At 48.3% G+C, this 25,952-nt stretch overlaps 1 protein-coding gene across 2 annotated transcripts in view; it reads left to right on the top strand.

Moving 5' to 3' along the window:
• The window catches only part of Ift172 (intraflagellar transport 172), a 37,795-nt gene that overhangs the window by 2,084 nt on the left and 9,759 nt on the right, over positions 1-25,952 (top strand). The window contains exons 2-29 of one of the 2 annotated variants that reach the window (XM_052186277.1): positions 2,122-2,265; positions 2,469-2,581; positions 3,034-3,073; positions 3,332-3,397; positions 3,643-3,722; positions 3,830-3,917; positions 5,209-5,423; positions 6,174-6,297; positions 6,698-6,793; positions 7,866-8,027; positions 8,584-8,637; positions 8,819-8,922; positions 9,104-9,189; positions 12,845-12,957; positions 13,379-13,546; positions 17,138-17,274; positions 17,511-17,618; positions 21,400-21,484; positions 21,748-21,840; positions 22,366-22,443; positions 22,674-22,922; positions 23,108-23,186; positions 23,454-23,574; positions 23,767-23,911; positions 24,722-24,811; positions 25,318-25,415; positions 25,571-25,706; positions 25,786-25,902. In XM_052186277.1, the coding sequence (XP_052042237.1) occupies positions 2,122-2,265; positions 2,469-2,581; positions 3,034-3,073; positions 3,332-3,397; positions 3,643-3,722; positions 3,830-3,917; positions 5,209-5,423; positions 6,174-6,297; positions 6,698-6,793; positions 7,866-8,027; positions 8,584-8,637; positions 8,819-8,922; positions 9,104-9,189; positions 12,845-12,957; positions 13,379-13,546; positions 17,138-17,274; positions 17,511-17,618; positions 21,400-21,484; positions 21,748-21,840; positions 22,366-22,443; positions 22,674-22,922; positions 23,108-23,186; positions 23,454-23,574; positions 23,767-23,911; positions 24,722-24,811; positions 25,318-25,415; positions 25,571-25,706; positions 25,786-25,902 (3,189 nt within the window). Of the gene's footprint in view, positions 1-2,121; positions 2,266-2,468; positions 2,582-3,033; positions 3,074-3,331; positions 3,398-3,642; positions 3,723-3,829; positions 3,918-5,208; positions 5,424-6,173; positions 6,298-6,697; positions 6,794-7,865; positions 8,028-8,583; positions 8,638-8,818; positions 8,923-9,103; positions 9,190-12,844; positions 12,958-13,378; positions 13,547-17,137; positions 17,275-17,510; positions 17,619-21,399; positions 21,485-21,747; positions 21,841-22,365; positions 22,444-22,673; positions 22,995-23,107; positions 23,187-23,453; positions 23,575-23,766; positions 23,912-24,721; positions 24,812-25,317; positions 25,416-25,570; positions 25,707-25,785; positions 25,903-25,952 lie in introns of both variants that reach the window. The other variant, XM_052186276.1, reaches the window with a different exon arrangement.

Genomic DNA, 25,952 nt, shown 5'->3' with positions numbered 1-25,952 from the left:
CAGCATAATTAAAGACATTAGAATTACAGCTTATGTAGCCAAACATACATGGATTGAAATATTGCATCTGCCATCTAAAAACTGTATATATAAACCTGAGCAAGTTTCTTGATTCTCAATGCCTCATTTTCTCCATATGTAAAATGGGAATAATAGTAGCTTCTACCTCGGAGTTATGAGATGTGGTAGTTAATGGGTGTCAAGCATTTATGAAAATGCCTGCCCAGTTCCGTTTCACCTAATCCACATGACAGTCAGTCAGGGCACTTATTGTAGAGAGAGGAGAACTCAGTGACTGCGGAACTCAGAAGTGTTTGCAGACAGTGGCGGATGGAGCCCTAGCTCAGGGGTAGAACAATAAAAAGTTGTACTCTTTGCAGGATAAACTGGTACTGTAATCTGTAATTTCAAAATACCCTAATGGGAAAATTGGCAATAGAACCCTTTGGTCTCTTAAAAGAAAAAGATGCTGTCATGGTGCAGCTGGACAGATGCCCGGGGTGGACTCAGCCTAGGAAGGAGGCGGTCAAAGCTGGCGAGGCGCCTGCTCCCCTCTGCCCCATTCACTGTAGTGAATGTTGGGTCCTGACTGGTAAGGCTGTGACTGTTTTCCGGCTCTGGTTTGGGGATTTGGGTGCGATGATCCTTTTCCCTTCAGGCTTTGGGTGTATTTGGGAGAGGTATGGGAAGTAAAAGTGTGTAAAGCCAGACCTCCAGTAGCCCAAGTGGCTAATCAGACATTTGAAGTAGGAGCCAAATTCATTTCAAGAACAGAAACCTTTAGTGGCAGAGCCTGAGGGGACCCCACTGGTGCAGTGAGGGACAAACAGGAAGAATGATGTCACTGGGTGGTGGTCACTTATTTTCTCCTTTGATTTTTTTATTTAAGACCATATAGCCCAGGCTGTCTTCAAGCTTGCTGTGTAGCTGAGGAAGACCTTACACATCTGATCTTCCTGCCTTCAGCCCTAGGTGCTGGGATTACAGGCGCATGCCACCACACCTGTCACTCCCGTATTCTTTTGCCTGTTTACTTAGCTTTTTGAGGTGCCAGTGGAGCACTCCTCCAAATGGGCTATCCGTCAGCCTTTGCAGGAGTCACTTTTAACTCCAAACTTTTGAAACGTGGGCACTTAAAGCAGGAAAGAGGCCTTGTTTCCGATCTCAGCTAAACAAGTCTCAGCTCCAGTTATGCTGCTCTTTGTTCAGAGCCCCTCCCCTGTCTCCCCATCCTTCCCTTCAAAGGCTTCTCTGGGGCTGGTCCCCTCTGTGCTTCCTGCCCTCCCTCTACTCATGTACAAACCCTTGGCTCCCTTAAACTGCAGGTCCTTGACTTCCCTGAGCTGTCCACTGCATCCCAAGTAATTCACCTCTCAGCAGTATCCATCCTTCAGAGTTTAGTCTTCATTTAAGCATAAAATTGACTTGGGCTTCTCTGAATCGTTCCTGCACTCAGAACATTTTCTTCTTATGGGACCTTTCCAATTTCGTAGCATCTTATTAGGTCCCCGGGTAGGTTCTAGGTTTTGCTCTTTGTCAGCTCCTGGCCAAGTGCCTTTCTTGATGAAATGCTTGAAAACATTAATTGAATGAGTAGCTATAAAGATGAACATTTGTCAGCTGAATTGATTTTTTTCAGTAGCAGACTTGAGAGATGAGGGAACAGGGGCCGTTGCTTTTGGAACAGCTGACGCCTTCCATTTGTATCATGAGTCTCAGGTCTTAGGGGCTCAGGAGGTGAGTTGGTAGGGACGGTGTCTGGTTGGCTTGAGTGAAGCCCTTCCCCAGCATGGCATAAACTAAACATGATGGAGCAGGCCTTGAATCCTAGCACTCAGGAGAGGTGGTCCTGGGGTCAGAAGGTCATGTCACCCTTGGCTATAGAGTGAACCTGGGGCTAATCTGGGTTACACAAAGCTCTAGAGAATGCTGCTTGTACATTCCAGGTATACAAACAAACCATTTCCTTTTTATTTTGTTTCATTTTGAGGGAAGCACTGTGACAAGAAGAATGTAAAGCAAAGTCACGCCAGTCACATCAGTCACACGGCTGATGAGACCGGAAATGCTTTGTGCATTGTAGAGCAGCACTGTGGTTACATTAATTCTTTACCTCTGCAGGATGGAGCTGCCAAGGTGACATGCATGGCCTGGTCCCAGAACAACGCTAAATTTGCTGTCTGCACAGTGGACCGAGTGGTACTGCTGTATGATGAACATGGGGAGCGGAGAGACAAGTTTTCCACCAAACCAGCTGACATGAAGGTGGAGAGGACTCCTGCGCATGCCTTGTGCCCTAACCTGTCACCCTAGGAAACTTTGTAATCTGCCTTCTAGCCCTGGGCTTGGGCAATGATCTACCCCTTTTCTCAGTATGAATTTTCAGGGTCTGTCGGGACATGCGTATATGTTCTTTTCTCTTTCATTTATATTTCTATTTATTTTATCAATTTTGTTTTGATTCCTAGTACGGCAGGAAGAGCTACATGGTGAAGGGCATGGCGTTCTCTCCTGATTCCACAAAAATTGCCATAGGACAGACTGACAACATCATCTATGTCTACAAGATTGGAGAAGATTGGTGAGGACAGATGTGGGTGGTGGGTGGCCTGCAAAAGAAGACTTAGGCATGAGAAACTCCTGGCTGGGGAAGGGATGGGGAATTGGTGCCCACATGAGAAATGCCTCATTGGGGTAGGATCGGTGGGGGAGGGGAGGGGTTGATTGGTCCCGGGATCAGGTGTGGGAGGCAGAGACTTTCTAGAGTCTGCTGTGTCCATGCCTTTACCCACCCGACGTGTCCATCAGTCCCATCCATGGAGGAGTGAGGGGGAGGTCAGAGGGGTCCCAAGAGCCAGTGTGGGGCTGTCTTTGGTGTGGCTCCAGGGCTTCTTGGGCACCCACTCACACCTCCATCAGACCTCCCACAGAAGGATAGGAACCCCAGTGGGCCAGGAAAGGTGTCCTGTCTTCTCCATCAGCATCAGTGTGGGGCTGTGATTTTAGGCAGCTTCCTTTCCTTTTGCTTGGCAGGGGAGACAAGAAGGTCATCTGCAACAAGTTCATCCAGACGGTAAAGTCCGGAGTCTGTGTGCTCGTGCATGTAACCAGGAGTCGCCTTTGCTAATGTCTGAAGTGTCTGAGCTGCTGAAGGATGGCATCACCTGGCTGCTCATTGTCACCTACTAAAGAGAGCCTAGCTGTGTTCCCTCCTCTCAGACACCCCCTGTAGAAGACTAGGGGGCTGACTGTGGTGGGTGTCGGGTTGTCGGGTTGTCGTAGAACTGCTAATCCTCACAGGCTGGTTATCCTTGTACCCTTCTGCATACAGAGTGCTGTCACTTGTCTGCAGTGGCCTGCGGAGTACATCATTGTCTTTGGACTGGCTGAGGGCAAGGTAAAGGAGGGGAGGGAAAGGAAGGGCAGGCGTTAGGTGGGGATAATGGTCCTGGGGGGCGGGGGGGGGGGGGGGGCTCTGGGCTGCAGGGCTCATCCTTTCCTCCAGAGCCCAAGTGGCCACTGCACCAGTGCATGAGGACCAGTTTTGTTCATGTTGGGGTTTTGCCTTTGTTTCTCAGGGCCTGGGTGAGATTGAAAGAAGTCTAGCCAGACTTGTGTGTATTCTTTGATTTTTTTTTTCAGGTTCGCTTAGCAAACACTAAAACTAACAAGTCATCTACTATCTATGGGACAGACTCTTACGTGGTAGCACTGACAACCAAGTGAGTTCCAAAAGTAACACTTGGAACTGTCAAGACCAGAAAGGAGCCTTTGTCAGCAAGGTAACGGTCTCTCTCTCTGTGTCTGCCTCTTTGCCTCTGCTCTTCAGCTGCTCTGGGAAAGGAATACTCTCAGGCCACGCAGACGGCACCATCGTCAGATATTTCTTCGATGATGACGGCTCTGGAGAGTCACAGGTATGCTTAAAGTATCCTGTGGGGCAGGGTAGACATTCCAGGAGCCCTCAAGGGGGTGGGGTATGAGGGGGGCTGCATGCCTAAGCACCTCGACAGAGCTATGGGGGTGGGGAGGCTGGAAGAATAGGATCATAGAGAGAAGCATTTGGATGCCACCACTGAGATTTGTGTTTAGGAGGCCAGAGCTTACTATTTATAGCGAGGAGTGGGTGGATGGGACCTTGAGAGAGGGAAGTAAAGACTCAAAGAGGGACAAAAAGTGAAAACTATTTCCATTTATGTAAATATATATATATATACATACAAATATGTGTGTATATATACATATTTATGTAACACACATATATATATACAAATGCATGGGGGGGGGAACAGGCTATCGAGATAGCTCAGCAGATAAAGGTGCCTGGTGCCAAACCTGACAGGACCCATGTAGTGCAAGGAGAGAAGGGACTTCTGCGAGTTATCTTCTGTCCTTCACCCATGTGTACACAGGCGCACTGCACACATGCAGTGCACACACACAATGCACTCAGGCATGAACACGCATACACACAAACACATACAAATAAATAAAACAAAGAGTTTCTTTGAAAAAAGAAAAGATAGGTGTAAAAAGAAACTTTCATGTTTTACTCGGTATAATTCAGTACTGTGTAAATCATTTGCATTGTGAGTTACCTGTGTAATTAGTTAGGCATAGCCCTCCTTGAAAAAGAAGCCATATGTTCTCTTGGACATAGACAGTGTTGGTTACTGTGTGCTTTCTCCCTTTGGGTAGCCTCACTAGAATATACCCGAGATCTCTTAACACACCACTATGTTGCAATTTCTTTTTTTTTTTTAAATAATAAAATATTTTATTAAAAATTAAATATGTTGAATCTGTACATTGCTTTTGGCAAGATGGCCATTTTAACTATATTAATCCTGCCAATCCATGAGCATGGAAGATTTTTCCATTTTCTGTGGTCTTCTTCCATTTCCTTCTTCAGAGACCTGAAGTTCTTCTCATACAGATGTTTTATGTTGCAATTTCTTTAGAGTACAACGCCAACAAGTGTGTATAACTTGTATGTGTGTATGTTTATATTACGTACAGAGCATAATTTGCTAAGTATTTAGAATTAGGGTGTGTGTGTGGGGGGGGAGGGATTTGTAGACAGGAAAGGTTTTGTTTTTTTTTTCCTGTAGAGTGCTATGGTCAGTCAAGAATGTGTGGCTCAGTCGCTAGGGCTGAGGAATTTCTAAGATGTCATCCTCAAAGTGAAACTGAAATGTTGTGTCTCAGGGGAAGTTGGTTAACCATCCATGCCCACCCTATGCCTTGGCCTGGGCCACCAACAGCATTGTGGCTGCCGGCTGTGATCGGAGGATTGTGGCCTATGGAAAGGAAGGCCATGTGCTACAGACTTTCGACTATAGCCGTGACCCTCAGGAGCGGGAGTTCACCACAGCTGCTGCAAGTCCTGGAGGCCAGTCTGTGGTGCTGGGAAGTTATGACAGGTAGGTCCCCTGTCCAGGTGCATCCTCTACCTTCCTTCTCTGTGAACTGTGCTAGGCAAGTCATTGTCAACCGCAGTGGGAGCCTGGACAGAGCAATGTCTGTTGAAAAGGATTCTCAGATTGTCATCCATTGGCACGTTGGTGGCATCAGAGTGCAGGGTGCTGCTCAGACTGCGGTCCCATGGCAGAATTCAGAGATTCTTCATGTTCCCGTGAAGTCTCCTTCGGACTGAGTTTATCCCGAATACCATAGTTGTTGCTTCGTTTTGAGGGGCCTTGAGAAGAAGGCTGAGCAGTCCTCTTTTTACCCCGGTGCCTACGCTGGCATCTGGAATGTGATTATAGCCACTGTTTGGAAAATAAGGGAATAACGAATGACTCGCAGATGAGCAGCTCAGATCCGGGTTCCACTCTGACGGGCCTTTGTGTCTCTCAGCCTCGTGCATCTCTGTGCTCTGCTTAGCTCCCACACCGCACTCTTCCTCTGCCTACATTGCTGGCAGCTCATCCTTTTCTGTTTGTCCTGTTTTCTCCACTTCTGTCCTTTTGTGTCTTTTTTTTGCTGTGACTTTCTAAACTCCCTTTGAACCATTTTGCCCTTTGCTGCTGGGCTGACCCGAGGCCCGCCTCACTGGCCTGTTGTTTTCCTTTGTTTCCCTTTCTGGTAGAAAGAGGCTGCTTGCCTTTCGTTACTTATCTTCACTCTCTTGCTCCACCCCCATCTCCTCTAAAAGCCACAAACCTTTCTAGACTTCGGGTGTTCAACTGGAGTCCTCGAAGAAGCATTTGGGAAGAGGCGAAGCCCAAGGAGATTGCCAACTTATACACAGTCACCGCCTTGGCCTGGAAGCGGGATGGCTCACGACTCTGTGCGGTGTGTCTGTAACCCCTTTCTGTATTGGTGATGGTCTCCAAACTAGAATAAAATACTCCTTATGCCAGGGCACTCCACTGTGACACTAGTGAAGCCCAAATTGCCTTGTGACGTCAACCTAAAAATCTGCTGTTAAAGGCAAGAAAGGGAAGCGTACCCATTGGAGGCCCCAAGGGACAGTTTTACAGGCCAGCCCAATTTCTCCCTCTCTATCTGACCCACATGTGATGCCTGTGGGTCTTAGGGTCACTACCTTTTTGATTCTGATAGGTCCAAAGCCTGCTTGCCCTTCTGCTGGCCACTGGTCTCTAGACTGTGACACTGAGGTTTGGGGTCTTGGGGGTGTCTTCCCCGTGCCAGAGCACCATGCGTTGCCTCTCATGCTGTCCCTCTCCCTCAGGGAACACTCTGTGGTGGGGTGGAGCAGTTTGACTGCTGCCTCCGAAGGAGCATTTACAAGAACAAGTTCGAGCTGACCTATGTGGGCCCTAGCCAGGTGAGCAGCCACGGCCGAGCACGCGGAGATCTCCCAAGCTCCTTCATCTGCGTAATGTTTTCCCACCTGCTGGCAACAGCCACAGTCTCAACTTTAACCTTCATCCCTGTGACAGAGCTGTTGTGGGGAACAGAATGTGTCAGGGTCACTCCCTGGCAACTCTCTTGCTACATAGCTGTTCCAGCACCAAGCTCTAGTGTACAGGAATTGGGTTATCTTTCTGGTGAACGCTGTCTACACCAGTGCTGCCCACAAGAAGCCTTCATAGGCAGGATTGCAAAGGGCCATAAAGCTCTGAGACCCTGTTGTCTCAGAGGTGTGTGTCTCACGCTCCCTCAGCCCTTCCCTTCCTTGCCTGTGATTTGTTCCTTTACCTTTGCATGCTCTCACCTTTGCTCATACCCACACAAATCTTAAACAAACAAACAAACAAGGCGTGAGGCCCACGAGTCTCAGGCCAGCCTGATCTACATATAGCAAGTTCCAGGCCAATCGGGCCTATATAGTAAGACCTTGTCTCAAACACAAAAACAAAGCAGAAGTTGAATGTTGTAGGTTGCTCTGCAACTTACTGCAACAGCTAAAGAAGAAGAAAATCTTAGCACTCAGGAGGCTGAGGCAGGAGAATGGCCAGTTGGAGGTCATCTTTGGCACATAGGGAGACTCTCTTAAAAACCCAAAATAATAATAAATAACAATTATTTATTATTATGTTTAATAACATCAATTAATGTAAATTGTTATTAATTATTATTATACAGTAGTCTGTCTTGATAGGTAGAGAGATTTGTACTAAGAACTGTGGAAACAAAGGGAGAGATTGGTGTGATTCAGTAGAGCTTTGAGAATCAAATGTATCATGGATAGCAGAAGCGGGGCTGGGAAGTACTTCCTAGGTAGCGAATCCCCATGGGACTGTAAGGCGTTGCCTTCATCACCAGCATCCCAGCCACGTGTGCATGGATGCAGGCATTGGCTGTGTTCAGCTTCCTGGAGGTGTGTGAGGGCCAAGCACCTTTACTCCTCTTCTGTGCCGGGAAAGGCTGAAGGGCTCAGACTTGTCCCTTACCAGGTGATTGTGAAGAACCTGTCTTCGGGGACCAGGGTGGTGCTCAAGTCACACTACGGCTATGAAGTAGAAGAGGTGAAAATCCTGGGAAAGGAGCGTTACTTGGTGGCTCACACATCAGACACGCTGCTACTGGGAGACCTGAACACGAATCGCCTCAGTGAGGTGAGGACCGAGGATGAAAGACTGGGTAATGGGGGAGGGGGGAGGCTGGAGAGATGGCTCAGCAGTTAAGAGCACCGACTGCTCTTCCAGAGTCCTGAGTTCAAATCCCAGCAACCACATGGTTGCTCGCAACCATCTGTAATGGGATCCGATGCTCTCTTCTGGTGTGTCTGAAGACAGCTACAGCATACTCATATAAATAAAATATATAAATCTTAAAAAAAAAAAAAGACTGGGTACTGGGATGTCTTGTCTAATTCTGAGGACACCAGGACCCCAAGAAATAAGATCCACAAAAGAGGCCCTGACATTCTGATGTTGGTGACCTTGTTTCAAGAAGTAAGAGGTCCTGGAGTATGAATTTCTATAGTTGGGCTGTTATTACACAGCCGCCTCTTGAAAATGTAGGACTCAGGGCAAGGATCTGTTACAGAGTGTCTTTTGTGTGATACCAAAGCCTTTCTGGATAAGGTCTCTTCCTTCCCAGTGACACCCTTCCAGCCTTGTCTTGGGTAATTGTCTACATTGTCTCTGGTGTTTTCTCCTCACTTTGCAGATAGCCTGGCAGGGATCTGGTGGCAATGAGAAATATTTCTTTGAAAATGAGAACGTGAGTAGAACCCAGCCCCCACCAACATTTCCGTAAACACCATCCTAGCTCCTAGTTATAAGGCTGAGTGGGGGGTGGGGGGGAGATAGCAGGTAGAGGGTGGGGGGGTCAAACAGGAGGAGAGAAGTCAGCCTAAGCTACCCTACCTCTCCATGGCTCCCTCCCTCCCTTTCTCCTCTAGGTATGCATGATCTTCAATGCTGGAGAGCTGACCCTGGTGGAATATGGAAGTAACGACTCGTTGGGTTCTGTGCGCACCGAGTTCATGAACCCTCACCTCATCAGGTGACTTTACTGGGTTCTCTGGAGCCTTGAAGGCTGGAGAAATCCTTTTGATTGTCTAAACTGTGTTTGGATTGCCCCCAGATGAGTCTGAAACTTCATCCACACAGTACTCAGACCCCCCACCCCCACCCCAGTACAACCCCGGCTGAGCCTTTACCTTACCACGACCTTCACATTGCAGCGTCCGTATCAATGAGCGCTGCCAGCGAGGAATGGAAGACAATAAGAAATTGGCTTATCTTGTTGACATTAAGACAATTGCTATAGGTAAGATGCTCTTGTAACTTTAATACCAACCCAGATACCTGTGCTGCACCCTGAACCTTATAATTACCATGTTCTCTGAGCATTTATCTCAGGGCCAGCAAGTCATGAACAGCAGAGAGCAATCAGCAGCTGCAGGAATTTTCCTGCTTAGATATGATCAAATAAATCATAGACTTTTTAGAACTAGAAGGGCCATCAATTTTTAAAATCCCTTATTAGCAACTAGTAACACTAGAAACTTAATTTGCATTCCATAAGGATTTCATTTATAAATCTCTATCACTTTTACCACCAAATGTTACAGGCATCAAGAAAAGCATAGCAGAGCCGGGTGGTGGTGGCACACGCCTGTAATCCCAGCACTCTGGGAGGCAGAGGCAGGCCGATTTCTGAGTTCGAGGCCAGCCTGGTCTACAAAGTGAGTTCCAGGACAGCCAGGGCTATACAGAGAAACCCTGTCTTGAAAAAACCAAATCCAAAAAAAAAAAAAAAAAGAATAGCATAGCGCCCTCCAGAAAAGTATAGACGTGTGCATGCACACACAGCATGGCTGTAAGAGTGGGGCTCTGCTCAGCCACCCCCACCCCCACCCAGCCCGTCTGCACTTGCTGTGAGTTTACCGAACTTCCTTAGCTTTTCTCATACCGTGGGAACAAAGTCAGTACCTGCCTCAGACAGAAGCACTTAGATCCTTGCCTGATGCAAAATCGTTTAGTAAATTCCAACTCTTGATAGTCATGACATATTATTAAAACTTGCTTACCCATGCCTCATTCTGCCAAATCATGACATTTTGTCATATTTACACCCAGTCTTTTGCTTCATATCTTACTCATGACATTTAAAGCATTAAGTTTTAAAAGATTTATTTCTATTTTATATGTATGGCTGTTCTGCCCACACATGTGAGTATGTGTGTACCATGTGCATGCCTGGTGCTTTTGGAGGTAATGCTGCGCTCTGGGTCTGTGCTTAGAGTGGAGTTGCTGGATCGTAGAAGAACTGTGTTTTCACCTTCACTGAGTATTTCCCCCTGCTCGCCACAATGGTTGACCAGCTTCTGTTCCTCTCGAACTCTCTCCAAGTCTTGATTACCTGGTGTGTGAAATGTTCCTGCATTTCATATTGCCACTCAGATGTCTTCTTCTGAATTACAGTCCTCATCCCGTACACGTTGTGAAAGTCATCTGTCAGAGATGTGAAGGTCTTTATATATATACACGTGTATGTGCGTGTGCGTGTGAGTGTGTGTGTGGCCTCTGATGGTTACCTACATTGCAGATTTTAAGCCATTCTCTTTTCAGCATCTTTAGTATTCAGACATTTTAACATGCTATTTTACTTATTTGTGCATTGGGCTTGGGGGAGACATACATGCATGGTACTCAAGTGGAGGTCAAAGGGCAACCTGAAGCAGTGGGTTCTCTCCTTCCTCCATGTGGGCCTAAGGGGTCAAACCTCAGCCCTGCATCAGCACCTTTAAACATTAAATAGGGGCCGTCGAGTGGACTCAGGGCTGCAGGTGCTTAGCACCATGCCTGAGGGCTTGAGATGGAGAGACCTGACTTCTGCAAGCCGACTTCCCGCTTCCACACTTTAATATGTGCCTCAAAAATTAAAACTAAGTAAATAACAGTAATTTAATGTTGTTCTTGTTTTTGTTTTTTGAGACAGGGTTTCTCTGTGTAACCTTGGCTGTCCTGGAACTCACTCTGTTGACTAGGCCGGAAAAATATTTTTAATTAAAAAACAATTGAGGTTGAACTAGCTGTAGCTTGGTGGTAGAGAAGGGAGCAGACCCTGGGTTCAGGCGCCAGTACTGCCGATGTGACAGTAACAGCACTGCTGAATCTGAGCTCTTGGTTTTTTGTTTGTTTTGTTTTTGTTTTTGTTTGGTTTTGTTTTGTTTTTTGGGTTTTGTTTTGTTTTTTGTTTTTTGTTTTTTTGCTTTTTGCCTTTTTTGAGACAAGGTTTCTCTGTGTAGCTCTGGCTGTCCTAGAACTCTGTAGACCATGCTGGCCTCGAACTCAGAAATCCGCCTGTCTCTGCCTCCCACTCACAAATGCTGGGATTAAAGGTGTGTGCCGCCACCACCCGGCTGAGGTCTTGTTTAAGAACTTTTCCCCTATGCCCTCCTATATTTTAACATTCTTAAGTTCTGCTTTCCATCTGGACTTTATTTTTATATTTGATGTAGGTTTTAACTTTATTTCTTCCATCTGTTTAACCATTTACCCACTGGTTTGTTATGCCATCCCTGTCATAAATGACAATTTCATACACATATGGGCTTCTTCTTAAGATAGTTTCATATTTCATGAATATTGCATTTCACATCTGAGCTCAGAAATGCAGGTATCTGCAGTGGAAATGATATATATAGGCCAAGAGCCCTAAGACTCTAGTGGCCATGACAAACTATGACTTCAGACTAGTCCATTCACTCTGAAGTCCATTCACCACACACACACACACACACACACACACACACACACACACACACACACACACACGCACACGCACACAGAGAGAGAGAAAGAGAGAGAGAGAGAATTTGTCAGTTGTCCAAGTGACTAGTCCCTTTAAATATAATGGAAATTATTGACATTTTCCCCTGGAAAAAAACTGCAATACATAAAGTTTTGTGCATAATTTCACGGTTCACAGAGCCTTGCTATTATAACATGGCTTGGTTTGGCTTAGTTTTGGTTGTATTTTGTTTTGTGGTTTGGTGTTTTAAGACAGAGTCTCAAGTAGCCCAGATTTACTTTGAATCCCTGATCCTCCTGCCTCAGACCCTTGAGTACTGGGATTACAGATAGGAGTCTCAATGCCAGCTGTCATAATCTCTATGTCTCCAAAGTTAAGACTCCTCCTCATTATCAGCCTGCGCTCTGGCTGGCCTCTGGTGGGTCACCTTCCTGACTAGGCCTTTGCTGGAATCTGCGTGTGAGCCTCGGAGCTCGCTGAGCCTGGCTGACTGAGAGGCTCCCTTCCCCCATCTCTCTCTGGGCCCCTCCACTCTTTGAGGTGTCTCACCCTGAGCACTCCATCGCTCAGGTGGTTCCTTGGAGTATGACCTCACCAAGGCCGTTTCAGTCACCGGTTATCTCTGGAACTCAAGACCACACTCAACTGTTTTCAACTTGTTACACGTCAGGGTCAGACGAGGTAGCTGGAACTGACCTACATAGAAGGGGCAGGCTGCAAAGTCCCTCTCTTTGTGCCTCAGCTTTCTGATGGTTGGGATGATAACTGTGTACCTCCATAAGACCTTTTAGTTAGCTGCAAAGTCAGTAAAATGGTCTGTGATTCTAGACAAGTTTCTTAACTTTCTTGGATGTGTCTTTGTGTCTGTGGCTGCATCTAGCCTGGGCTAGACTCACACTTGCTCTGGGACTGGCTTTGAAGTGATCTTACAGCCTTCACCTCCTAAGTTCTGGGACTATAGACTTGGAATAAATACCATGTGGCAAGACCCAGTTTTTGAAGTATTCTAAAAAAAAAATGTTCTGTATTGGTTTTTGCAGTCCCCACTGATAGCCCTGGACTGATGAAATGTTTTTAAAGTCCAGCATGATTTTAAGACCAGAGTTGTGCAGACCAACTGCAGCCTTCCACATGGCTGGAGTCACCGTTCTTACATTCTTTGCAGTGGACCTGATTGGTGGCTACAACATTGGTACTATCAGTCATGAAAGCCGTGTGGATTGGCTGGAACTTAACGAGACTGGACACAAGCTTCTCTTCAGAGACCGGAAACTTCGTGTGAGAAGGGTTATTTGGGCCTTAGGCATAGGTTGGTCCAGAGGGTGTGAAATAAGCTGTTGCCAGGCATTGCCACCTGGCCCTTACATAGTCTTTTGTCAAATGGCATCACCGAAGAGGTCAGCCTTTCTTGAGATTGTCCATTTCAGTGAAGGAACCACTGTGAATTGTCTGCTCATTTAGTTTTGTCTGGGAGCCTCTTTAGTCTGCTCCTGGCTTCCTCTAAGAATAAAAGTCTGATCTTCACCTGGCCACACCTTGACTGTAGGCCTTAGCTCGTTTGGTCTTCTCAGCCTTGGCCAGAGTTAGGATATACTTAGAGTAAACTCCAGGGGCTGGAAACTCATTTTACCACTAGGAAAATGGGCAAAACCAGGTGATGTCGTCACGCCTCCTTTAACTCGATGTCTCCCTCCTCCAGCTGCATCTGTACGATATCGAAAGCTGCTCTAAGACAATGATCCTCAACTTCTGCTCCTACGTGCAGTGGGTTCCTGGGAGTGATGTGCTGGTCGCTCAGAACCGGAACAGCTTATGTGTATGGTACAATATCGAGGCCCCTGAGAGAGTCACCATGTCCTCTATCAGGGTATGTCATACTAGGAGACCCCAGCCATGTTTCGGTCGAATTAATTAGAACCCTGAGACTGTGCCGGCTGCGTTGTTTTCTCTGTGTTATCACCTATAATCTCTCTAGTGAAACCGCCAGTGCAGTCTGTACCCCTCCCCATGAGTGGCCCGACCTCCACAGTCAGCCTTGCTTGGGTCTCCTGACCTTGTATTGGATTCCTAGAGAGGTGCCCACATTGCAGTGACCCTGAGACTGTATGACGTCACCATATGCAGTTCTCTCTAATCTAGGCGATAGACCCAGTGGGAGGGATGGCACCATGCAGTCACCCTTGTATCTGTTCACTGTTATAGGCCATTCAAATTCCTCCTCCCTCAAATTACACATAGATTACTCTACTGCCCCATCCCAACATCACACACACACACACATCATCATCATCATCATCATCGTCATCATCATCCTGTCAGAGATATTCTTGAAAGCTTAACAAGTACTTAAAGGTTCAGTTAGCCAACCTGTAACCTTCTCTCCCCTACAATAATACAAGGGCCTTGGAAGTCTTTAATTTTGATTACCTCCCTTTTATTTATTGTCCAGTATTTTAATTCTAACTTTTAATTTTTTTGTTTTGTTTTGTTTTGTTTGAGACAGAGTTTCTCTGTGTAGCCCCGGCTGTCCTGGAACTCACTCTGTAGACCAGGCTGGCCGCGAACTCAGAAATCCACCTGCCTCTGCCTCTCATGTGCTGGGATTAAAGGCATGCATCACCACCGCCCAGCTTAAATTTTTAAATTACATATATTTACTTGTATGTGTGCATACACACATTCACAGATACCGTGGCATGCATTTGGAGGTCAGAGGACAACTTACGGGAGTTGGCTCTCTCCCTCCTCCACGTGGGTACTGGCACTGAGTACAGGCTATTACGTGCCTTTTCCTGCTGAGCCGTCTCTCTAGCTCTTAGTTCTAATCATTGTCGCTGCTGTGCTGGGACCAAACCCAGGACTTTAGGCATGATGTGCAAGTATTTACCACTGTGCTTTTAAATTACCTGCAGTGGGTTTCTAGAAGTAAACCTGTAGTTTAGTATTTTTGCTTTTGGTTGATTTGGGTTTTTTTTTTTCCTTTGAGAAAAGACTTATCTTATGTGTATGTTTGTTTTACCTACATGTATGTCTGTGTACCACATACATGCCTAGTACCTGCTGAAACCAGAAAAGGGCTGGGTGCCCTGGAATTAGAGTCACAGATGGTTATGAGTTGCCGTGTGAGGGCTGGGAACCCAGCAGCTAACCAGTGAGTTCTCTCTCCAGCTTCAACTTTGAGTCTTTCAGTCTATGGTCTGGCTGCAAGCCCTTGCTGGTCTTGGACTTGCTACACTCCTGCCTTTGCTGAATGCCTCCATGCTGGAATTGCAGCCTCCATGCTGGAATTGCAGCCACCGTGTCTGGCTCATACGATTTTTTTTTAATCCCCAAAATAAGCATCATTCATATTCGTTTTCTTCTCTTTCTCCCTGCCTCCACCCAATGACCCAGAACTGGGACTTGTTATGTAGCTCAGGCTAGCCTCCTGCCTCACCCTCCCTAAGTGCTGGTATCACAAGCATGGACTCCACACGTGGCTCACAACATTATTATTTTTTATGGACAGAACTTGGATTTGCCACCAGCATATTCATTTCTTACCTTTTCTTCCTACGGTGTCGGTCTCCCCTCAGGAATGATTTTTCTTCTTGGAGAATCGTTTAGAAATCCCTTAGGTGAGAGTCTCATTAGCAGGAAATTATAACCTCTCTACTTCTGATGATCTGAGCATGCTTTTGTTCTAAAAACAGTTTTAGACTCAGTACCTAAGTTTAGACCAAGAGCTAACTTCTTAGTGTTTTGTAACGTGTTATCCCAATAATTCCCTGGCATGTTCTGAGATGCAGCAGCTCTTTTCTCTTTGGTTGCTTTGAAGATACTTTTTAAAAAATTTCTGTGTGTGTGTGTGTGTGTGTGTGTGTGTGTACACATGCATACAAATGAGGGTAGGTACCTGCTGAGGCCAGAGGAGGGCATCAGATCTCCTAAGCTAGAATTACAGGCTGCCGTGAGCTACCGACTAAGGTTCTGGGGACCAAACTCAGATCCTCTGCCAGATGGTGCGCACTCTGAGCCCTCTTCTCAAGCCCTCTTCTCAAGCCCTCTTCTCAAGCCCTCTTTGATTGCTTTTAAACTTACTTGTCTTAGGTGTTTTGACACTATACTATGTCTTTTCTACATAGTATTGTTTTACCTTGTGATGGCTTCTTGCTCTATAGGACAGACTGGCCCCAAATTCCTGGGCTCAGGCAATCCCTGCCCTGGAATTGAGAGTTGGGCATTGTAGGCACAGGCCGCTTTATCAGGTTAGAGGTTTGGGGTCTATCTCGTGGATGGCTAGCAACTGAACCTATGCATTGAAAGTAAAATCTCTAGTACTGAGCTGGACCTCGTGCCTTTCTATATACGTTTGAATGTTCCTCCACTCAGCATATGCTGTGTTTCCTGTAACTGTGAACACAAATAGCCTCTGCCGTCGTGGGAACTTGTCAGCCATCCTCTCCCAGGAAGTCTAGCCAGGCGCATGCTGCACTTCTCCTTCTGTCTCGTTTGCCTTTTCAACCTCTTTTGTGTTTCTTTCTTCTTGCCCATGGACATGCTGGGTGATATCTTTAGCTCCATCCTTCAGTCCCACCATTCAGTCTTTGTGCTTGTCTGCTACTCGGCTGCCACTGAGGTTTTACTCCAGAAGCTAAATCTGGGCTGCAAACTTGTCTGTGCTCAACACCACAGGTTTCACTTTATACAATTTCATTTGACTCTTTTCCCAATATGCCCAGCCACTCCACAGTATTTCCTCACTTAATTTCCTAAGTCATCTCCATATCTCTAAATACGTGTAATCTTACAGCAACACATTGCTTATTCTTTTTTAAAAAGATTTATTTATTTAGATTTATATATTTATTCTATGTATACGATGGATGCTCTGTCTTCATGCACAGGAAGAATTAGATCCCATTACAGATGATTGTGAGCTAACATGTGGTTGCTGGGAATTCAGGATCTCTGGAAGAGTAGTCAAGTGCTTTTAACTGAGCCATCTCTCCAAACCCCATAACTGCTATTCTTAATACCTAAAATTCTTGAAGCACGCGAGCGTGTGCGTGCGTATGTGTGCACACACATGTTCACACCCGTTACTTTCACTGCAATCCTTTGATCTGACTTTAGAGCCCCTGAAGAATGACACTCAAGCTTGTCTTCTGGCCTTCTCATGTGGACACACACAGTCACCTGTGTACACATGCAGTCCACACAGTCACACGAGTACACACACACACATACACACTGTTAGTGTCCCTCCAAGCACTGGAGCTGACTCTCACTAACTTTACCCCAAGGATACTGCCACAGCTCAGACATTTTTATCAGCCCTGGAGACATACAGTGATAAGACACAAGGCCACTGTCATTCCCTCGCTATGAACCCTGGGCTAGGTGAGAGCGGACCTGCTCAGTAGCTAGGGCATGGAAGCACTAATCTAGAATTGGGTGGTGGGGTGGCCTGTTTCAGGGTGATGTTGTCGGTCTGGAACGAGGTGGTGGGAAGACAGAGGTCATGGTGACAGAAGGCGTGACTACAGTGGCCTACACCCTGGACGAGGGCCTGATTGAGTTTGGAACAGCCATCGATGATGGCAACTACACCCGGTGAGAGGCTGCTGACAGCCAAGTGCTGGTGAGCGAGTGTGGGTCTAGGGGACACCTGCAGTGACCCCTTAAAGTGCCACAGCTCACAGGGTCATGTGATCCTAGGAAGACCCTAGACAAGAAGGGCCAATAGTTGTGGCCCTTGTTTCTCCCTCTTCCCGCCCGCACCAGTGCTCCCCGGCTTGTGTCTGTCAGATCCAGCTTCACTCCGGTGCTTTCCTTGCCGTCCTCCCCAGAGCTACAGCCTTCTTGGAGACCCTGGAGATGACCCCGGAGACAGAGGCAATGTGGAAAACCTTGAGCAAACTGGCCCTGGAGGCAAGGCAGCTTCACACTGCTGAGAGGTGAGTGCAGCTGAGACGCTGGTAGCTAGGAGGCCTCAGGGTGCTTGTCTGTGGGCTGCTCCTGTCCCATGAGCAGGCACTGCCCCATCCCACCCCACCCCACCCCCACTGCAATGCTACGAGCTCTCCCTGGTGCACTTACAAACACCTGCCCACCCTAGATTTGAAGAATGTATCTTTTTTAAAAAAAAATAGTTTTAAAGTTTGTGTATAAGAATGCCAGGGTATGGGTCTGTGCATGCGAACGCAGGTGCCCACCAAGGTCAGAAGAGAGTGTTGAATCCCTGGAGCTGGAGGCTCAGAAGGTTGGGCGCTGCCTTGGTGGAGGTGCTGGGACTCAAACGCCAGTCCTCTACAAGAGCTCCACACATTCCTAGCTGCAGATCCACCTGTCTGGCTTTCAATATGCCTTAATATTTTTTCTTCCCTTTCTTTGCAAGGTTCGCCTTTAAGAAGGTTCCAGTTTGCCAGCTGGACAGTGGTGCTGCACACCTTCAATCCCAGCACTTGGGAGGCAGAGGCTGAAGGACCCCCGAGCTCGAGGCCAGCCTGGTCTACAGAGCGAGTTCCAGGACAGCCAGGGCTACACAGGGATACCCTGACTCCCAGAAGAAACCCTAAAATCCTAAGTGCTAGGATTAAAGGCATGTGCTGCCATCGCCACCTGGCTAGTTACCCTTAATTGGGTCTGTATTTGTCACTTTTGTATTGCTATGATAAAACACCATGACCAAGGCAGTTTTTTAAAGAAAGCATAAAATAGGTTTATAGTTCCAGGGGGGTAGACTCCATAATGGTAGCGTGAACTCGAGGTGGCCTGGATGGCTGAGAGCTCACCTCCTGGAACCAGCAAGCAGAGAGCACTGGAGTTGGTAGAAAGCTTTTAAAATTCCAAAACCTCACCCCTAGTGACAAGCCTCCTAATCCTTCCCGAACAGTTCCACCAACTGGGGACCAGATCTTCAAGCTCCCGAGCCTGTGGGAGGCATTCTTTTTTGTTGTTGTTTTTGGGTTTTTTTGTTTTTTTTTTGAGACAGGGTTTCTCTGTATAGCCCTGGCTGTCCTGGAACTCACTCTGTAGACCAGGCTGGCCTCGAACTCAGGAATCCTCCTGCCTCTGCCTCCTGAGTGCTGGGATTACAGGTGTGCGCCACCACTGCCCGGCTGTGGGAGACATTTTTATCCAAACCACCATAGTGTGAATGTGTGAGGGTCTTTGTGGGTCTGTCCACATAAGTGCTGGTTCCTGCAAGGTCTGAGGTATATAGGTTCCCCTAGAGCTGGAGTTACAGGCAGTTGTGAGCCTCCTGATGTAGGTATTGGTAATTGAACTCAGGTCATCTGTCAGAGCAGAATACACTCCTAACCACTAATCATCTCTCCAGCCTGCCCAAGAGTTTCTATCATGCCTTCCATGTCTGTCCTGGTTGTGGTACACAGGTAACAGACAGGTTTGTGACTTCAGAGTCCTTCCAACCTTGGTTCCGTTTTCCAGCAGTGATGGGCTGCAAGTGCTCAGCACATATCAGCCACTTCTGGGAAGCAGCCCTGAGCTTCTCCATCCCCCTCCCCCTCCCTCCCTTATCTTTCCCTCCCCTGCCCTACCCTCCACCTACCCTACCCTCCCCCTACCCTACCCTTCCCCTACCTTACTCTCCCCACCTCCCCTCCCCACCTCCCCTCTTCTCCCCTTCCCCCTTCTCCCCTTCCCCCTACCTTTCCTACCCTCCCCCTCCCCCTCACACCCATGCAGACTATCAGTAAGTCCTAAGGACTCCATCTTATCTGTTCCCTTTTTACTTTTTAAGGTGTACTTATTTTTAATGTCTATGTCTGGTTTGCTTGCATATATATTTCATGTGTCTGGTACACACGGAGGCCAGAAGATGGCATCAGGCCTCCTGAAACCGGATTTACAGATGGTTGTGGGTCCTAGGAAGCAAACCCTCGTCCCATATGAGAGCAGCAAGTGCTCTTAACTGCTAAGCCATTGTTCCAGCCCTGATTTTGTTTTTATAGCCCAGGCTGGCCTAAATTTCATATGTAGCATGGGTGACCTTAGAATTCTAATCCTCCTGCCTCTATCTCTTTGTGCTAAGATTTCAGGCTTGCACCACCACATGCTGTTTCTTCAGTACTGGGTGATGTGTGCCACCAACACCTGGCAGAAACTTTCTTAAACTTATCAGTTAGAAGACTGGAGGTGCTGCTTAGTCAGTAGAGCATTTGGCAGCATGCATGAAGCCCTGGATTTGATCTCCAGTGCCACATGTACCAGCCAGTACATGCTTATAGTTTCAGCACTTGGGAGGTAGAGGCAGGAGGATCAGAAGTTCACAGTTATCCTTGACTATATAATGAGTTCAAGACCAGCCTGGGCTATGTGAGACCCTGTTGTGTTGTTGTTATAAAACAACAACAGAACCTATTATATGATCGTTTTTTGCCCAGAATTTTCCAATAGCTTACTGTTATATTCAATATAAAATCTCGACTGCTTGTCATGGCCAGTGGCCCTGCAAGTATCTGCCTCAGCGGCTTTCTTAGTCCTGTTATCTGCATCCAGTCTCTAGCCACACTGTAACCTTTGGCTCTGAGCATGCCCCATTCCTCCTTGCTGGGAGTATTGCTTGACCATCCCTTCTGGCCCATCTGGCCAGGACTAACTCCCTTAAAAATGTTTCTATTTGCATGTATCACCATACATGATGTAATGAGTTTCCGTGTGGTACTGTAACGAGCTTTTCGTATTCACCCTGTCTCCCTGTCTCATCTCTCCCTCTCCCTCTTCCCAGCTAGTCCCCCTTCTACCTTCATCTCTCTTTTTAATGATTCAATGAGTTTCTCTAGAGTCACTTACAGGAGCACAGGCACCTTACCAGTGGCTAGACCACTGAAGACAGCATCTCCTCCCCCAACCCCAACCATAGATCCTGAGGGAGGGGCGGGGCCTTGAGAGTGCCTATAACTGGATATTGATGGTCCCCACAGGCCACGGCTATGTGGCCTGGAAGACAGCAGTCCACAACACACTGCGCTTTCTTCCACATCTTCCATTCTTTCCAGTCCCTCTCCTGAGATGTTCCCTGGACCTTAGTGGGTGTACATGCATCCCATGATGGCTGAGCCCCCAGCAGCCGCTTGTCCTCAGCATTCTGACCAGTTCTGGCTCTGCAGTTACATCCGCCCACTACACGAAGCAGCTTCCTGACTGATGCCGATGGCAGCGCTGATTGACGGGCATAGCCACAATTATTTAGAAGGCAATTGGATGATAAAGCATGTCCATTTTACAAAAATAACAGCAGGGACTTCCCCGGTCACAGACTTTTGACCAGGTTTACAGCCCCAGATGTGGGTTCCCTGTTATGAAGCAGGCCTGAAATCCAACGAGGAAGTTCCTGGTTACCCCCTTAACAGAGTTCCACTTTGTAGCAATGACTGGGTTTTTGCCTGGCCAGCAAGGAGCTGCTCTTTGTTGTCAGATGCCAGCCAGTGTCAGTGACCTCCTCAGCCATTGTCATTGCCAGTGTCACTAGGGTTCCGTTCACTTTTCATTGTCTCCTTACCTTTGTCTGTTTACAATTATCTGTCTCCACCGGAATGGAAATTCCCCGAGAACAAGGCTTTCCTCTTCCTTGTCCCTCTCGGGGCTTTCTGTGATCGTATCAGTGCAGGTGGACGGGGACACAAGAGATGCTCCTCACATGTTGACCAAACTGATGGTGTAACGACAGTCCTGTGATAATGTAACTGTTGGATCATTGCCTCCCTGCTATAGGTGCTTCTCTGCTTTGGGCCATGTGGCCAAAGCTCGGTTCCTGCATGAGACCAATGAGATTGCAGACCAGGTGTCCAGGGAATATGCAAGTATCATCTCCTACTCCTTCAGTCTCCCAAGCCATAATTTCTGTTAGTTTTAGTTCCCTGATTCCTTGGTTTGTTGCCTCCCTACCTTCTACCCTGCCCACCCCTCATCCCTAAAGTTGGGCCACTTTGGATTGTGTGAAACTTCAAGCTGCTAAGACTCTTAAATACCTTTAGCTTCCCAAGTCTGTTAGTATCCATGTCCTCCTGGCCTTCCTGTGTCTGCCTGTGTGGAGTGACCAAACCTCCTTTTTCCCTGCAGGGTGGAGAAGGAACGGACTTCTATCAGGTCCGAGCTCGGCTCGCCATGCTGGAGAAGAACTACAAACTGGCTGAAATGATCTTCTTGGAACAGGTAGTGGGAGAAAGGGGACTGGATGGGGACCTTCCAGGAGGGGTTCCTGAGTCTCCCGAAAGTTAGGGGAGAACTTTTAAGCTTAGAGAGTATATCCCGTGCCTTCCTCAGGTTCCTCCTCTGTGTTATCTTTATCTAGGCAAAAATCTTCCTTTGGACTTTAATTTTTTTCTTCTTTTCAGAATGATGTCTTAGCTCCTCTCTACTCCAGAACCTGTCTTTGCAATTCTTGTGCATAGGGTAGAGCCAAGTTTTTGTGGAACCCCAAACTTACAGTCTGAAGAAGAGCCTTTAAGCTTCTTATAGTTTATAGTAAATCCATCACTGGAACCTGTAGTGTACAGTGGTTGAGCATGGTCTTAACATGTGCAAGGCACTTGATTACATTTCCAGTGCACTAGCAAGCATGAGCATGTGCGCACACACACACACACACACACACACCTTAGCCAGGCTGAGCAGGAGGGCTCGCTGGTGTTGTCCCTTGGGCTTCCTGGTATCCTCTCTTCCGTGTGGCTCCCCTAGAATGCTGTTGAGGAGGCCATGGACATGTACCAGGAGCTGCACCGCTGGGATGAATGCATTGCTGTGGCCGAGGCCAAGGTATTGTTTCTGTCCTCTTGTCACAGTTGTTCAGAATTAGGCCTCACCAATCCCAGAAACCTTTCTAAGGAAGCCATGGGAACTGGAATGGGGTTGGCGCTGGCTGGTATGGGGCAGAATTAACATACTGTGCCCTGGGAGGAGCCACGCTGTCACAGAGGAACTGGGAGAAATGGAAAGTGGGAGAGCCAAGCAGGCTGGCATTCCTAGCTCCCTCTGTGCATGTGCAGGGACACCCAGCCCTGGAGAAGCTCCGCAGAGATTACTATCAGTGGCTGATGGACACACAGCAAGAGGAGCGCGCAGGTGAACTTCAGGAGAGTCAAGGGGATGGACTGGCAGCCATCAGCCTCTACCTCAAAGCTGGGCTCCCTGCCAAAGCTGCGCGGCTGGTGCTGACCCGAGAGGAGCTGCTGGCCAACACGGAGCTGGTAGAGCATATCACCACAGCCCTCATCAAGGGAGAGCTCTATGAGAGGGTATGCCGGCTGACTTCTCCTGGCTCTGGCCTCCAGGACCTGAACCCCTCTCCCACCCAAAGGAAGCATGGGGTGGGAGGACACATAACTCTTACTGACTGTAAGAATTCCTTCCTTGGGGAGCTGATTCTTGATCACTTGTGTTCTGTGGGTTTTGTTCACTGTAGCCATATATGCATTGACAGGCAGGTGATCTCTTTGAGAAGATTCGAAATCCACAGCGGGCCCTTGAGTGCTACTGTAAAGGCAATGCGTTCATGAAAGGTACTAGCCACTCATGAGCCTTCCCTGACCCTGTACATTGCTGCCTGTCCAACACCCAGCATCTCCCTGGGGACACCCTGCATCTCCCTGGGGACACCCTGCATCTCCCTGGGGACACCCTGCATCTCTCTGGGAACACACTGCATCTCCCTGGGGACACCCTGCATCTCCCTGGGGACATCCTGTCTTCCTCTATTCCTCACCCATCGCCCATGCTTTATCCTTGCCCTGTTTTCCTGAGCCAAGTGCCTCTTCTATCCCTGGTAGCGGTTGAGCTGGCTCGACTGGCCTTCCCAGTGGAGGTGGTGAGGCTAGAGGAGGCCTGGGGGGACCACTTGGTACAGCAAAAGCAGCTGGATGCGGCCATCAACCACTATATTGAAGCCAGGTATGGTGGCACAGGGACAGAATGAGGATTTGGGCATGAAGTGAGATTGTGAGCAAAGGAAGCCGCCACAGCCTGAAAGGAACCTCGGCACACTGGGGGTGGGGAGGAGGGTGGGGAGGGGGTGGGGGCCTTTACTCCCTCTCACCCTCCCCTTTCCTCATCCATATTTAATGTCCTTCCTGACTGTGCCAGGTGTTCCATTAAAGCAATTGAGGCTGCCCTGGGTGCCCGCCAGTGGAAGAAGGCCATCTATATATTAGATCTCCAGGATCGAAACACTGCATCTAAATACTATCCACGTGTGGCCCAACACTATGCATCTCTGCAGGAGTATGAGGTGAGGAGAAGTCCCTTGCTGCAGCACTGAAGCAGCACAGGGCAGGGGAGTGAGGAGGTCTCCTAGGACAAGATGTGGGGGCAGCTCACATAGCCCTTCTTTCTGGAGCTCATCACTGTGAATGAGGAGGTTCACCCCAGCTGCCATCCCAGCCAGCTCGAGTGATTCTTCACGAATAGCTTCCACATAGCAAGTATAGACCGCCCTCCATGGCGGCGTGAGGCCTTTTAAATCCACCAGATTAGGTAGATGCCCCAGCGGTTAAGAGAACGAGCTATGCAACTAGGAAAGCTTTGTTCACATCCCAGCACCCACATGGTCTTGCACATTCCTGTAGCCACAGAGCTGTGGGGTAAAGGCAAGAGGATTCCCTGCCTAGGGCTTCCTGGGTGCCAGCCCAGGTAAATGGTACAAGCTCCAGCTTCAGAGAGAGACCCTGCCTCAAAGAAATAAGGCAGAGGGTGATAGAGTGACACTCTCTTCCTGCTTCCGTGTCTATGTGTGCACCTAACACATTCACACAGACACACACACTCACACAGACGCAGAACACACTCGCGCACACACACGTACCACATACAGATACCACATATATCATACACACACACACACACATACATGCACAATATACACCACATACATGCCATATACACCACACACACACACACACACACACACGGATGTCCTCACCCTGCTGTGATCTAGTCTTTCTCCTGGAGACACATTACCCTTGTGCTTACCTTTCTGTCAGCATCACTATAAGGTGGTGTCAGGCTCTGCACCATCCCAGCTGAATCTTTTCCATTTCAGATTGCTGAGGAGCTCTACACCAAAGGAGACCGGACCAAAGATGCTATAGACATGTATACCCAGGCTGGCCGCTGGGAGCAAGCCCACAAGGTAGAGAATGGGCGGTGTCCAAGAGGAAAGACCTCTACACTAGTGGCCATGTTGCCACACACCTTGACCTCAGATACCTCTCCTTTACTGGTTCCCCGAGAGCTAAGAAAGACTACTGAAATATTCCCAAGACAATGCAGACCCCTGGCAACAGGGATAAAAATGAGGAGAGGTCCCTGTTCCTTAGCCTGCAGCTCTGAAGAGAGCTGAGGGACTTGGGGGCCAGGCATTCTGAACCACTGCTCCAAAGCCCCTGGTCACTAGATCACTCTGTCCTCTCCCCTGCATTGAAGAGCTCTGGAGTACGTGGGAGCGTGGTGGTGTAGCAAGTGCCACCTGCTCAGGGCCTCGTGGTCTAGAATATAGTTCTCTGTCGGCTCCTAGTGGGCTGGCTGAGGAGAGCGGCAGTGACTGAATACCAGTGACTGTTGGGAGGATTCAGGAGTCCACGAGCTGACGAGTTTCCTTGTGCTTGGTGGGGACCCACCCGGGTTCTGTGCTCACAGCTGGCCATGAAATGCATGCGACCGGAAGACGTGTCGGTGCTCTACATCACACAGGCCCAGGAAATGGAGAAGCAGGGCAAGTACCGAGAGGCCGAGAGGTGAGTGTGCCCGAGGCTGAGGCACCAGAGCTTGGAGAAGGGGTGGGCGGGCTTGAGGAGGTGTGGCCTGTGCCCTGAAGCAGCAGCAGCAGCAGCAGCAGCAGTGGCGGAGGCAGCGGCAGTGGCAGGGCTCCAGGCGCCTTCCCTGTCCTCAGGCTCTATGTGACAGTGGAGGAGCCTGATCTTGCCATCACCATGTTCAAAAAGCACAAGTTGTATGACGACATGATTCGCCTGGTGGGGAAGCACCATCCGGACCTCCTCAGCGACACACACCTTCACCTGGGCAAGGTGAGCCCTTCTGGCCCCGCCCACCGCCCCTCCCAGCCGGTGCCTGTCTCTCCTTCCATCCTGATGCACCATCCTACAGGAGCTGGAGGCAGAAGGCCGGCTGCAAGAGGCTGAGTACCACTACCTCGAGGCCCAGGAATGGAAGGCGACTGTGAACATGTACCGGTCCAGCGGGCTTTGGGAGGAGGCCTACCGGGTAAGAAGTTCATGCACCCTCTGCCCTGTTCCCACATGACTGATTTTAAC

The sequence above is a fragment of the Apodemus sylvaticus genome, chromosome 6, assembly GCF_947179515.1.
Source record: "Apodemus sylvaticus chromosome 6, mApoSyl1.1, whole genome shotgun sequence".
NCBI classification, from domain to species: Eukaryota; Metazoa; Chordata; class Mammalia; order Rodentia; family Muridae; genus Apodemus; species Apodemus sylvaticus.
The sequence above is the reverse complement of the archived record's forward strand: the minus strand, read 5'-3'. Positions and strand labels throughout refer to the sequence as shown.